This window comes from Balaenoptera physalus (genome assembly GCF_965194825.1).
Source record: "Balaenoptera physalus genome assembly, chromosome: 3".
NCBI lineage: Eukaryota > Metazoa > Chordata > Mammalia > Artiodactyla > Balaenopteridae > Balaenoptera > Balaenoptera physalus.
In genome coordinates, this window is record NC_138890.1 from 101,470,971 (window position 1) to 101,485,902 (window position 14,932).

A 14,932-nucleotide genomic window follows, 5' to 3' on the forward strand; every position below is an offset into this window, starting at 1 on the left:
ATAATCAGTACTTTTTTTTTTGGTCTCATATAAATAATATTTTACTTAAAGAAACACAGGTTTGGTTTGGAAGAAAAAAGGCTTTCCATGAAACCTTGCGTGCTGTATAAAACGCAGCACCTTGCAGGGGTGAGTATCCAGTGACACTGCTAGAGGAGTAAGAACTGTCTTGAGGCATGAAAGTGATAATCAGGGGAATCTTCATTGCTTTTACAAACTACTGCACTCACAGACTGAAAACAAGAGACTGTGAATAACAGAACTTTAACCAGTTCTTTCTCCTTCTCACGGAGGCACAATTTTGCCTTTTGAAAGCTGCTTAACTTGATTTGGTTTTGAGAGGTTTGTAAACACATAAATATTTTAAGATATCTTAAGAGACTGGATGTCACTCTAACACCTATTTGGACTGCTATATACAGTAGTCATATGAACTATGAAATATATTCCTCAATATCCTTTTGTGAGTAAATTCATTAAAGGTCATTCATCATCCAAACTACTATTATTGCCACTAACTGTGGTAATTTATAAGAAATGCATATTTAAAACTTTTTCCATTTATAAAAAGAACATGGTACTTGTTTATTTTGGTACTGTTCCGCAGACTCAAATTGATAGGTGCTGTCAGGATTCCAAATTAATTTTGAATCATTCTATACACTAGGATAATCTGAATTGAAAGATTCTTTAAGTGACTTTGCTCTGTGATATATTTATTGAGTACCAACTATACGACTTGCCCTGTCATAGGCAATGGTCAAACCAATGAAAGCATATTAAAATCAAATCTGGAGTTAAAGTATATAGTAAGAGCAAATTTTAATTGATATGTTTCTGAAAGTATCTTTTATAGAATTTTATTGTGTTATTTAAAAGTGAAGAAAAATTTAGTAGTAAGTTCTCTTATCCAGGGACCATATTCCCATTTTGATCTCAATATCCAAATGTCTCTAATGCTGAAAGTAGTCTACTTCTGTATTAACAGGTCTTATTCAAAGGCTTTAATTTCAGTTTATACACTAGTTAAATATACCTAAATGTTTATTTTTGAGTTTTGTACTCAGCATTCAAAACAAATCAAAATATAAAAGGCAGTTGCTGTTCCAGAAATACAAGTAAAGAGAGCCACCATTATACTTCTTGCAAAAGCCTCAGTTTATTATTAAATTAATGTTTAAATTCTGGGGCTTTAAATGTCAAGCGTGAGTGTGTGTGTGTATTTGTGTACAGATGCCTATTCATTTGTTTGATTAGTGTGTCTAGAATCAGCCTTTTCTAATTGCTTGGTCAAGTATGAATTAAAACCACATAAAAAATAATGAAAAGAATACTTACAATAGTGTCATTCCTTTGGATTATATTTCTCCTTCCAAGGAAGACTGGTGTAACTCACTGAAAGAAAAAAATATAAAATATCCTTTTTTTCTGGTGAAACTGTTACCTCTTCTGCCTCAGTTTCTACAGTTGTACAGTGGCAGTCACATCATAAGACTTATTCCAGCTGAATCGCTGAGATTTAAGAAATACCAAGGAAAATTTCTCATCGTGTAAGAATACTATGCAGATAAAAACCATTAAATGTCCAAAATGGTCATATGCTATAGAAACTAACAACACTCTGAAAGGTTTGCTAGAATTTAATGTTTCTATCTGTGCTTTTCCAAAGGGATATGGGGTTAAGAACCAAAAAACAAAAAAGGTCGGGGGAGATGAATCAAATAATTCAAATTGGTTTCAAATGAGTTTCAATTTATTGGGCTATCCCTTCGCACTCTGAACTGGTAACGACAAAAAAACTGTTCTGTTGCATGCACAAGCAGTATTTTTGTAGACAGGTTTTTTTTTTTTTTTAAATGTATATGATGATTGTGTCTCCAAATGTCACTGAAAAATTATATGACTCCATTTTAAAAAAAGGTAACAAAATGGCACTGCTCTTCTGCTCTACTCAATTAATGGTGTTACTAAATTAAGCTGAAAGCTCTATTTGTATTAAGAAAAACAGAAATAGGTAAGTAGCTGTGCCAAAGTTTTTTCAGTTTGTAGCAAAAATAAAATTGCAACGTAATTCTCCCCTGCTGTAGATTCTTCAGTGGTCTTTCAAAAGAGAAAAGGAATGACCAACCTGAGAGTCAATGAGCGAACCTACAAACCACCTCTCATTTTCTCACGAATAAATAAATGCATCTGAGGAGACCTGGCTGAGTGAGGTTGTTACTGCTACTAGTCAGGCAAGATGGTAATATAAGCTTAGTTCCCCATTTTGGTCAAAGACAAGCTTCAAAATGACACGAGTCAACTTGAGGCATTTTATTTTGCCAGAGTTCAAATGTTAAGTTAGGAAATGCTAACTGCATAGAGAAAGGTGCGCCCCTGGCCCCAACCACTTTTAATTGTCTCTTGATGACTGAAGACACATCCGAGACAACAGTCAAGAGTAATTACAAAGACAGCTGGACAATAGCAGAGAGGTGAGGGGGAAGGAAATGCCAAGATCTGTCCCAAGTTCAGAGATCTTCTTTTAATAAAGCTACTCAGAATACTGGAAACCTTAAAACTAAACTCTACATTATTTCCACAAAACATTCTTCCTACAGTACTGATTATGACAATTACAAGTCAATATCTGTGTATAACTTGTAATATTGAAACCATGGAAAACAATTTATTGATGTCAAGAACTAATAAACTCTGGAACCTTACACAATGGTATACCTACCCCTTCCCTTTGTCCTGGAACTCTTACAAAGTTCAGATTTCACTAACACAGAGACCTAGCAAACCATAGGAAGGTCTCTGAAGCACATGGTAACCCACCCAGAAAAGTAAAATACTATGTATGTTTTTAGAAGTAGTTTTAAAATAGATCAATGTGGTATTCGGTCTTACTTGTTTGAAGTTGCTGAACATTACCTTTTAAATTTCCCTGTAGGATGAAAAAAAGCATTTTCAGATATAATAGAGAAAAATTTTGGGGGGGATATCACGAAACATCCAGCATTTGATAATTTAACCAAGAATCAGGCATACTAACTCTTATAGGGTGGGTTGCCAGGTACACACCATCCATTCTTCTGGCACTATGATGCTGATACAAAGAACACACATGTACTTGGATTTCTCAGTGACTGTGACAACAACACTGACAAGCAAGTGAGAAATCTACCCAAAAAGACACAGGGATGTGATACTCACCAGTGTACTGTAGTTATGATGTAGGTATCCAATGTATTTATATAAAACAATTGTTAAAATATTGTATTTTGAATTGTACTACTTAAAACAGTAACTTACAAGAAGCCATTTTCCTCACCTTCACAGAAGAGGTGCAAAATAATATGCTCTGGACAACAGTGGCAAGACACTTTTGCTCAGAATTCTCTCAGTAGACGACTGACTGCTTACATCTGAATTAATGCTGTAAATAGTAATATTTAGAAGGGAATTTTTTCCAGGCGTATTATAATAAAAGAAAACAATTCTCAATTTAATCACACAGTAGTGAACTCCCTTTAAAGGAATTTAAGATACAGCCTTTGATAAATGTAGTCATCATTTAATCTTACAGTTTCTCCCTGATTTTTGGTGTTGAATCTGGAAAAAAAAAAAAATCAGAACAAGTAATTCTTCAGGTTCCATGAAAGCTTCTAAAATCAGAAAAGGCTAATAGTGAAGATATGGTATCATGACTCCACAAGGTGTCTACGTGAAGTTTAAACTTTAGCAATTTAGGAATCCTACTAAACAGTAATGACCCCGCCCAACATGGTAAGGCACTACTTTGAAGAGGCTTAAACAGAAGACAGAAGCAGCATATCAGTAAAATAAGCCAGATTTACTTTCAAAGGAAGGGCATATAGTCCAAGAGTATTATTTGAAATCTGCATTAGACGATACTAGGCTTAATTACATCCTTACCTTGAAGAAAAAAGGCATATTTTTAAAATGCACTTTATATTTTAAAAAAATCCAGTAGATGCCAGTTTAAATAAGACAACTTTAGAAAAATTTCAAAACTGATTCTTATTTATATTAGGAGCATTACTTTAAAAAATAAATTGGCTACTGGTGTTATACACAAATATAAATCATGTTGCAGAGAAACCTGGAGAAGTGAAAAACAAATATTCAAAATTCTATCAGAAATACACCACTATTAGCAATGGATTTGCTTACAATCTTTTCCCCTCTGTAATTTTACTTAAACTAATTTTTAATTACATTTAAATAGTTTCTATTTTTTAAAAAGGACTAAAATTAATCCAGGAAAAAGGAATTAAGGGAACCAGTTCAACCATTTTTTATAAATGGCTTTCAACCTCTCTTTAAGTCTATTTCCTCCAATAACATGACTGAGTATGAACTTAAAAGTATTTTGAAAAAAAAAGAGTAAAATGACTAAAATCATGGGAAAACAAGAAATGAGAAATCTAGATTTGCATAACTTTTAAGAAAGGACTGAATATTACTAGTCGAAATAGCCTATTTCTGATGATACCATTAAAATTGGTATTTTTATTCTTTGAGTGAATTTTAACTAAAAGAATCTTCCACCAAACACTTATCTTGACCCTTGGTTTACTGAACATTGTTCAAAATTTTCAAAGACCGTTTGTTCCTGAGATGAGGAGATCTGTCTGCCTTTTTTCTGATTTTATACCTTCACTACCTCCTCAGTATATTAAACAGCATCTAGAAATCTTTACCCTCTTTAAACCACAATGATTCCTAACCATTTTCCCTCATCCCTTTGCCACGTTTTCATCTTTACAATTCTGCTTTTAGGTTTTCATGGAAAGCTCTTTAAAATGCATATTTTAACACCACATTTTACTTACTGCTCTATAATTTTGTCTCTATGTTATAAAATAGAAACAATGCAAAGTAGAAAAAAATGCATCTTTAGGATGAAGTCAGATAACCAAGATATATATTCCTTAAAACCAAAACAAAAAGCTATTACAAATCAAACCATTCTGGTCATTAGAAAAATTTATCAGTGTCATGACATAAACCATGGCTGACCTAACCTTTAAGTTGAGAAGTACTGACAACAAACTAAATTCTTTTTATCTGTCACCACTTTAAGATTAATGATTTTTTCAACATGACTATTTCATCTGAGGACAGAAGAATGGAAAATCATTGGAAATTTTAGTTCATCTGTTATTAAGATAAATGATAGTATAATAGGTGTAAATTCAAAGCTGGATTCCAGACTTTCAGTTCAGTGCAGTTTACCTGCTGGAAGTGCTAAGCACATTTTAAAAAAATTCCACTCTTTGGTAGAAATAAATCATACGTTCCAACGTAGTCATTCTCTATTAATGTTTAACACCCATTATGCATTAATGTTAACTTGATCTAATTTAGATACTTTTGAAAGGAAGAGGATTAGATTTACCAAATCTGGGTTCAACTGTCTGAAAAGATTTGGGGACCGCAGTAAAAAGACAAAAATTTGGAGAAAATGTTTCATCTTTAACTGGAGACAGCTCTTTATAGATGCTTGAATAAGGAACTTAATTTTTTTGGTCTATGTTAAGGGTAATATTACATATTACAAATTAAATATATAAAAATAACATTATATACTTTTATTAGGAATATTATTTTTATATAACTGATCACTGGTTACACTTTGTTGATTTAATACTGTTGGATCTTAATTCAGCAAGTAGTTTTTAAACACACAGAATAATTCACTATATTTGTTTTAAAAAAGAAAAAATATATATATATTCAACAGTACAAATACAGTATTATAAAAAAAAATCAATCACTTGTGTCTAGTGCTAAGGCTTATATTTCAAGATTAAAAAAATATATAGTGTAAGTGTATTTGAACTATATGCCTACACCAAAAAACAAACAAAACCCAAACCATATGGTAATGAATTCAAATACATAAAATATTAGAAAATATTTTGTACATCAAATATAAATACAAAATGTAATTTTGCTTATTAACACAAAAGTACTAATTAGCAAATTCCTCTGTGATAAAAAGCTAATCACTTGGATTTGTGATTGGAAAATGTCCTTTTTAAAATAATTTAATGGAATGTTTCCCCCCCCTAGCAATTCACGTAAATTCATGCGTCTAAGAAAGAAAGTTGCTTGGTACTTTCATAAACTGGGAAGCATGAATTAAAATATAACATTTTGGATGTTCTCAAAGATTAGCATTTACTTGAGAGGAAACTTTTTTGAATGCCTAACAATCAATAATGTTAAAACTATCTTGTTTGTTTCCTCTGAAAAGGTCTTAATCTTTTAGTGCGATTTGCAGTACTCTAAAAGATGTATGCTTAAAACCTAAAAAAACAATACCACAACCTTTTCTAATTAATTTATAGTCTAATAATCTCTGGTTCTGTATCAGAGCAAATAACCACCAAAGTACATCATCCTACCACAATTCATCTTAACCTACAAGGTGAATTTTTTGATAACATAATTTGATTTATAAGAAATAGTTAACTATTCCATGTCTTCAGTTTTGACATCACCAGGCACAGCGTAATTCCAATAATGCCATCACTGACCTTTCTAACTCAATCCACATTTGTTATAAAAACAATTATCATTCTGAATTTTGCAAGCTCCACGTCAGCAAGAGGTGCGACTGGTGTGGAAGCTACGTGATAAACGCCTGAGGGAAAGAGTGCCTCATGTCACTCAAAAATGACCCCTTTCTACTGATTAAGGGGCAACAGTGACAGGCTCTCATCAAGTTCATCACTTAACTGGAAAGGTGTGTAAATGCATATGGATTGCACATTCCACCAAAAATGTTTTCCTGTGAAGGTATTAATTTAACTTTCTACAACAGAATAAACAAAAATAGCAAACATTTCCTAGTGTTTATATAAAGGATCCCAGCATTAACGCATTTGTGTTTATCTAGGAAGGAGTACTGGGGTTCACTAAGATTGCAAAAGCACACACCTCATTCTATTCACTCTAAAACTGCTAGTCACACTGATCAAAGGATTAAACTATCAGACCCTTCACATTTAAAACGAAACGAGAACACCAATTATTACTGTAAATTTAAGAAACACCCAAACCGAAATTTTCTTCAACAGCCTATACAGAAGACAATAAAACTAGGCTTACCTTCCTAGAATGTAAGCTTTTCCTCTTTTACTGTAGTCAGCCCGTCAATCATACCACCTGGTACATAATAGGTGTTCAAGAAACGATGAATTCAAAACACTGATTAATTTAGCATTTGATTTATATGAGGACAAATGTTTTTCTGGTTATCTTGGACTTAATAAAATTACAAAAATTGTATATACTTGGACCACTTTATTATGTGTAGGGAAATTAAGAACTAGTAAGCTCGAAAACTTCACAGAGACCGTTCCTAAAAAGCTGCCAGGAAACATTCTAAAATCTTTTATATTCCAAATATTTGTGGGGATTACACATGGAGAAAGCTGAATCTTAACAGCTCAGAAACCTCCTTCCAAGCTTTATTTTCTATTGTAATAAGGGCTTTCATAGGCCTTTTTTTTCTTTTTTTTTTTTTAAAAAAACAACTCCATTGAACTATGATATGAAATCTGGCAGAGCACAATGATAAATAGCATTACCCAGCCTTCTCTTCTCTTCAGTGGCTGCAACTTTGAGATGCCTACAGCTAAAATGCCAGGGGTCAGAAAGTCTATGAATTTTATCTATTAAAATTTCCACTTTCTCTATATCTAAAATAAATTTGAGGCAATTATTATATTTTCTAAAATAAAATATAAAAAGTAATATGGGAAATAAAGTTTCTTATTGCAGGTTTAAATTCATATACATTTATTGGTATTTTTAACTAGGCCACAAAGCAGTAATCTGTTTGCCAAGTTATACTTTTGAAGAAGTACAAACTGCAATGACACCTTCTTGAGGCAGAGACTTCAATGGCATTTGAGTGTTTAATATTTCATGTCAGCATGGCTTGTAGAAATTGGCAGACAGAACAGTTATGAAATATTAATACTAATTGCAACTAAATGAATATTTCTTGCGAACATTTAATTTAGAAAACTACTTTTTCTTAGCAGTTAATTATCTACTTTTTCTTAGCAGTTAATTATCTCATTAACTTAGAATTATTAGCAACTTAAGAAATTACTATCTAAATGATTCGTTATAACTAAAAAGAGGAGTTAAGAATGCAAAAGGAAGTCACGTTTATTAAGTGCCATATAAGGTGAACGGCTAATAACTTAATTCTATCATGACCAAGATACCTGGTGTTATTTCCACTTGACAGGTAAGAAAACCAAAGCTCAGAAAGGAACTTGCTTTGTAGTTCAGTTAGTAAGAAATTACACAAGGATTTGAAACTATGTCTGTCTGATGTCGAAGTCTATGTTTTTGTTAGTTTACCAAGCAAATGTTATTCCACATGCCTTCACAAGTGACGTAAAGTGGCTACTCTTTGGAATAAAAATGTTCTTACACATCATCTGGGGAAGCGCTTTACTCTCTATGAGCATTATAATGTTCCTTAGTCATGTTTTCTCTGATATTTTGGCAAGTGTCAATAAATATCAAAAGAGAGTTGTATGACGTCACATTTGAAGGCTAACTAGAAACGACTAATACTTCTTAACAGTATGTGTAAAAAATTACTGATTTAAAAATGTAGGAAAAAAACTTGACTTTTATTCAGAGCTGATAAACTAATGTAGCAATTTTTAGTTTAGACTGTAAACCCAGTAATAAGACTCTCAGCATTTGTATCCTGCTAAAAGATCTATTTCCAAAATAAAACTAAAGTGTGCTTCTTTGGCAGATTAATTGCTGTGAGATCATCACTTTAGCAACATAAAATCGAAATGGAAGTTCTAATGTTTCTTTTCCAGCTGTATCACAATGTAACTTATTCCCACTAGTAAAAGCAACTCCAGTTTCAAAAGTAATTATTATCCATATCCTTTAAGTTTTACTACAAATTACTATTAGGAAAAACTGCAAATTGAAATGTTACTACTCTGTAAGTTCATACTGTACATTAAGATTTTAGATAATCTCAAATCCTTTACTTTGTTGTCATTTATAATCTTAATATTTAATAAAACATTATGAAGCAAAATGTTTTCACTTACAGAATAGTGGTTACATGGAGTAAAAATACACTTTCTATAGGAACTGCTAAAATAAAATAGATCAAGGGATCAAACTATTAGCACATTTACTAAATTTAAAAACCAAAAGAATATATTATTGTGAATTGTGAAATGTTTATTTTAGAAACACATAAAACTGAGTATTTTATTCCAACAGCCTACAGAGAAGAAACAGGGAGCTACATGTTGATAGGTGCACATTTGCATGAATATTCTTGCCATGATGCTAAGACCCAGAACACCTAGAAGAGAGGACATTACATTTTGATTTGAAAAAATATTTAAATTAAAAAATTTTACATGTACAATATAAATAAATAATATGACTTTTAGAACAAAAAATAATAACGATTAATAAAAGCAATGTATATCAAACAAAACTAATTTTTACTTTTGAGTTAAATTTTACACACTGGAAAAAGAAGCCTATACTATAGCTTTGGATAAGTTCTTTAAGTGCTTTTAAGATTCAGCAAGGCTGCAAATTCTGTCAATAAATAAACGAAATTATAATTGTTAATAAGCTATGAAGTCCCTAATAAATGACAAAGCAAGCTGAGCAGGTTTAGAAAGCTGACCCATATTTTCTGGCATCATCATGAAAACTCAGTGACCGACCGACACATCATTTCCAATGTCACCAATAAGGCCTCAGTGTGTACTCCAGGACACGCTTTTAAATTCTCAGGGAGTTCCTTAAGAATATTTGGGAGTTTCTGCAATGTCTTTATATTTCTAGCATAAAGATCCAATAACCAGTCAGTACGAGCACTAGTGGTTTCCTTATAATTCTGACAAGGTATAAGCAGCTCATTTAGATGAGTTAATCCTCTGAAAGCTAAGAAGAGCTCTGAAGACAAACCAAAAACTGAACAAAAATTTAGCAACATCCTACTAAGTAAAAATGAGCCAAATTCAAGTTGCTGGTGGTAAAAATGTTTCTCTGCTTGTGCATGAAAGTTCTCCACTGTATCTTCTATTTTTGTGATAGCAAACAGTTCTTCCTTGACTTGAGATGATACCACATAATCCAAGGGCAATTCCCCCTTAGAGTTCCTCTGCTGCAGAAGCACTGGGCCTGTGAAAAAGAACATGCAAAATGTTAAGAGTTAAACATTCTTATTTTGGCAGTGTAACAGCCATTTTCTCTCTCCTTTTTTCCCCAAAGGATCCAGGGCTCAGTTTACAGTCATATTTTGTAGTAATTCATATTGACATAATTAACTGGCTCTATATACTAACTGACTAATAAAGGTGCATTAGAAAAAAAAAAAAAATCTAGTCAATTGCCTAATCAGGTTTGCCTAAAAGCACATGCCTTAGTTCAATAAATAACATATATGGTTATAAATTAAAAAAAAAAAACTTTGATAAAACTTTATAAGTTGTCATCTTCAAATAAGAATATCAGTGTTCCTGGAGGAAATTTAAAAAAATACATTTACCTTAAATTCTGTGTAAAAGCCTTAAAGGTATTTCATAATATCACCAAGCGGAAAAAGTACTGACCCCTTCCATTGCTAATAGGCAATGGTAGCAGTGCAGACTGCAAAACTTTGCCCAGACACAGAACACGTTTTTCATTATCCTTGCTTACGTTCAATTTTTAGTATAGGTAACTGATTCACAAAAAGTAAATATTACCTGCTCTGGGACAAACTCAGATTTCATCCATCTATGCTAGCTACACCCATCTAACCATCTACTAAGAAAGTACTGAAGATACAGTTTATCCCCTGGGTAGTTAAGGATGATATGAGAGGGGCAAAATAACAATGACTCAGTATTTGGTCACACAGGAAAGTACAGGAGTACTTCGCACCTCTGCCAGTCAAGTCCTATAATTATTTATGTACTTTGCCATAAAAATGTTATAAGGGATATAAAGGTTTGAGTACTAGCAGACATAATCAGAAGATTCTACCATACAACACAGATCTTATTGTCAGAGAGATTACAGATCATAGCTGCTAAAACTCTTAATGATGAATCTGATGAGACACATGTAGTGGCCTAGATATAAAATGTATTTAATGTAAAAGATCAACCAGTAATGACATACGATTAATGTATAATTTATGGAAAAAATTCTAAATCAAAATTAGATTTATTTTCATTATGTTGATATTTCAAAAAAAATGTTTCAAGTTAATTCCTGTTTAAAAGAGAAAATACAACAAAATTATGAACACAAGATACCAAAAGTAAACAAAGGTTTTAGAAACATAATTTAAATTATTGCTCTCAATACTGAGCGACTCACAATGAAGAGATAATATAGTTTCTACAATGATGGTGTCAAACCATTTGACAGGTCCAAACTCAGATTATACCTAAGGCAAAGAGAAGTCTGGATGATGGCCGAAGGACCTTGATAAATGCAAATACAAGTAGATTTCCTCTCTTAGGACAAAGAACTCATCAATTTACTATTCTTCACCAAAGGTCCTAAAAAAATTCACATTGGTTAGTATAATGCCTTCTTCTTCTGAAAAGTTGGACTTAATACAATAATGGCTTTTCCATCACTTAGACCACTTGAAGCAAAGCCAAATATTGGCTTGGAATGTCACATACATAGTTAAGTAGAAAACTAAAACACTTAGGAGATGTAACGGTATGGTTTTGTAAACATATAATACTAAAAAAAGTATAAGAACTGAAAAATACATTGATTATGAAATGGTGTAAGTAAAACAGACACAACTAAGGCCTTTAGGGGGCAGGAGAAGACTATAAATAACCAAACATGTTACACTACCATGATATAGAGCCTTCCTCAGATAGATGACAGATAGATATAGATATATAGTAAAGAGACAGCTAAAGAAAATATGCTGTTTATTTTCATGCAGAATCAAATAGCTTTAATTACTGGATAAATAGACAACAGTATTTTTAGTACAAATAAAAGTAATAGGAAATTTATACAAATCTTTGTGTATTGTAAGCTAGTCATCACTTTTCCTTTGTTTTTCCTTTTAAAACGCAAATCAGTTTTGAACACTTTGATATAAAATTTATATTATTCAGTTCAGATATAAGAAGAATTTCACTGAGTTGGGGGGTGGAAAAAAGGGTTCTGAAAGCAGAGATCAGATAAGAAATCAGCAGAAAAAGCAGTAGATGAATATTAAGCTCAAGTTACTTCCAACACATACCCTCTGCACAACAGTCATTATCATTTGGAAATCCTCCTGCTTAACTTATTAATTGACTACAAAATGTGAATGAAGAAAAGATATTATTCTAGGATGTCTTTTTTGTAGTCTATAAAGAAATGACTCATTAAAAAAAAGAATAATCATTAGCAGTTATATATAGGAAATGAAACAAGAATGAAAAACCCAAGTACTCACAATTGAACATTTACATCCATTTATTAATAAGCTTTCAGAAACGGCTGGTTTACAGACATTACACACTTTAAGTAAAAGGATTAATAATAAAAACCAACACACCCAATTCAAAATACACTCTCGTAACAAAGGTAAAAAGGCTTAATAATACAATAAATAAATACATGTTATGAAAAGGCTTTTATCCTCAGTAAATAAAAGGGGCTTACATTCTAGCAGACTTTTCATCTTTACTTTTTCATGAAAATGTAATAAAGGCATCTTTCCTTATAGTGCTTAAAATATAAAATACTTTCTACCTCTAAGGGATTCATCAAAAAACTGGATAATTTATCATAACCCATTTAGCATAAATGCACTCACCCCCATGCTGGAGTAGCAGCTTGCCAATTTCTACATGTCCGTTTGACAGTGCATCATGCAAAGGAGTCACCCCGTCCACTTGAGTGAGCAGATCTACCTCTGGACAACGTTGCAAAATTTCCTGGACACATACTGTGTTGCCATAGTTACAGGCTTCATGCAAAGGCGTCCAGCCAGCATTGTCTAAATTAGAAATCAAGGCAAATTTTAAAACAGCAAAAGTAGGACTTTTGGTAGTGAAGTATTGATATTCTACTTCCCTTATCAGTGTGACTTTCCAAGTGCCTCATATACAAATAGAATGCTTTGATAAAAATGCCTAGGGTGTAATCATATTTCTAACTGTAAAAAATAAATTAAAAACTATTTTAAAATATTGATGTTGGGATCTGATCAAAATATAGATGTCAAAAAATGGTTGTGCACTATTATACATCAATATGTGATGGATTTCTTGGTTTTGCTACTAGCAATACTTTAAAGATATGTTAGGTAAATACACTTAAATGATTTTTCTTAATGCTGAAATTAAACTATTTAATATCACAAATATTAAGACATTGAATTAGACAACAAAGATTTAAAACTTACCTTTAACATTGATGTCTATTCCTGGCATAGAGAGAAGAAGAATCAATTTCTCCACTTGGTTATTTATGCAAGCTCTATGGAGGGCTGTTTCTCCTGCCATAAAAAATTAATAGATTATTCCAGAGAAGACAAGATATCAGCCAAAGAAAATAATCAAAGGGCATGAACTAGGAGATCTGGCCCCATGCCAGAAAATTATTTATTGAGTTTTCCTTGTGACTGGTTTAAACATCTCTCACATTAAAAAAAAAAGAGGGGGGAGGGAACGCCACCAATCCATAGAGCCTCTCTGTTCTATCAGCAATTCAGCAACGAAATTCTACCAAAGGCTTAATACAGGCATTGTCTCCCCCTAGTTCAAGGCTTGAAGTTTCAATCCTGCTGTAAAACCCTCAAATGATCAGAGAACACCAAATATACTGGGTTTTGCAGCAATAAAAGTTTAAAGTGCAATTGCCCTCTCTTAAATTTATTCATGAACCTACGTTAAATGTATGGCTCTTTTTTATACAGCATTTATAGCTTAATTCAAATGAATGTTTCTGGCTAAGCATGAGTGCCTCTACACACTCAAGTGTAATTCAGAACTTCAAATCCATTAACAGATGGTTTGCTGCTTCTCAATAGGCTGTCTGGCTTGGCTACAGCAGCACAGAGAAGGAGAAATGGGGGAATCTTAATATAAACACACACACACGCACACACACGAAAAAAAATCCCTAGTACCATTTAAAGCTGAACAAGAATGACAAATAGAATGGCAAAGTCTTTTCTAGGAGGGGTGCAGTTAGTGCCTGCTGCCTAAAATTGAATACATCCCTCTCTGCTGTAAGCAAGATTAATGAGATATAAGTGATAATTTGAGGTAAGGGGAATTTAAAAAAACATAATAACTGCTTTGAAAGCAAATGAAATACATACTGAATCAAACTCTTTCCTGCTATAAAATACTAAGTAGCACATTTTTCCAGTGTTCAGTTTTACAGATTATCTCTGTAACTTCTACCAAAACATTTCTTTAACAAGCATTGAAAAGCTTTCGAAGTTTTTCTCTACTATTTCTCAATTCTCTTCCTCCCTCCAGTTCCTTCTGCTGTTCAGCTTAAAGCCATTCATATTCATTTTACTTTCTGACACAATAAACAAAGAAAAAGGACACTGTTTTGTGAAGTTAATATCTGAGTACACATTTAATACATTTTTCATATTTTGAGCCAAACGGGCACTTATTTTGAATTTGTGATACGCTATTATAAACTCATCTCATGTTGAAAGATGATGAAAGCTTGGTGCCATAATGATAATATTTGTATTAAAAACATGATATAGCTCATAAACAAGAGACTTAGCAATTTACTTTGGCCAGATACAGACTCTTGGAAGTAATTTATAATTTTGAGTTAAGGGGTACCTAAGTAAAAGAAGTGCCAGAGTGAATTATTACAACACTATTCTTGTTACTCCATCCCTTTAGGTACTTAG

General features: G+C 32.4%; 1 protein-coding gene across 1 annotated transcript in view; it reads right to left on the reverse strand.

Annotated features, from left to right (window-relative positions):
* Positions 1-9,231: 9,231 nt before the first annotated feature.
* SLF1 (SMC5-SMC6 complex localization factor 1) overlaps positions 9,232-14,932 on the reverse strand; it is a 60,885-nt gene continuing 55,184 nt past the window's right edge. Inside the window, exons 19-21 of the mRNA XM_082458031.1 lie at positions 13,451-13,543; positions 12,860-13,042; positions 9,232-10,215 (exon numbers count right to left, since the gene is read on the reverse strand). Of these exons, the coding sequence (XP_082314157.1) occupies positions 9,734-10,215; positions 12,860-13,042; positions 13,451-13,543 (758 nt within the window). The 3' untranslated portion in view covers positions 9,232-9,733. The remainder of the gene's footprint in view (positions 10,216-12,859; positions 13,043-13,450; positions 13,544-14,932) is intronic.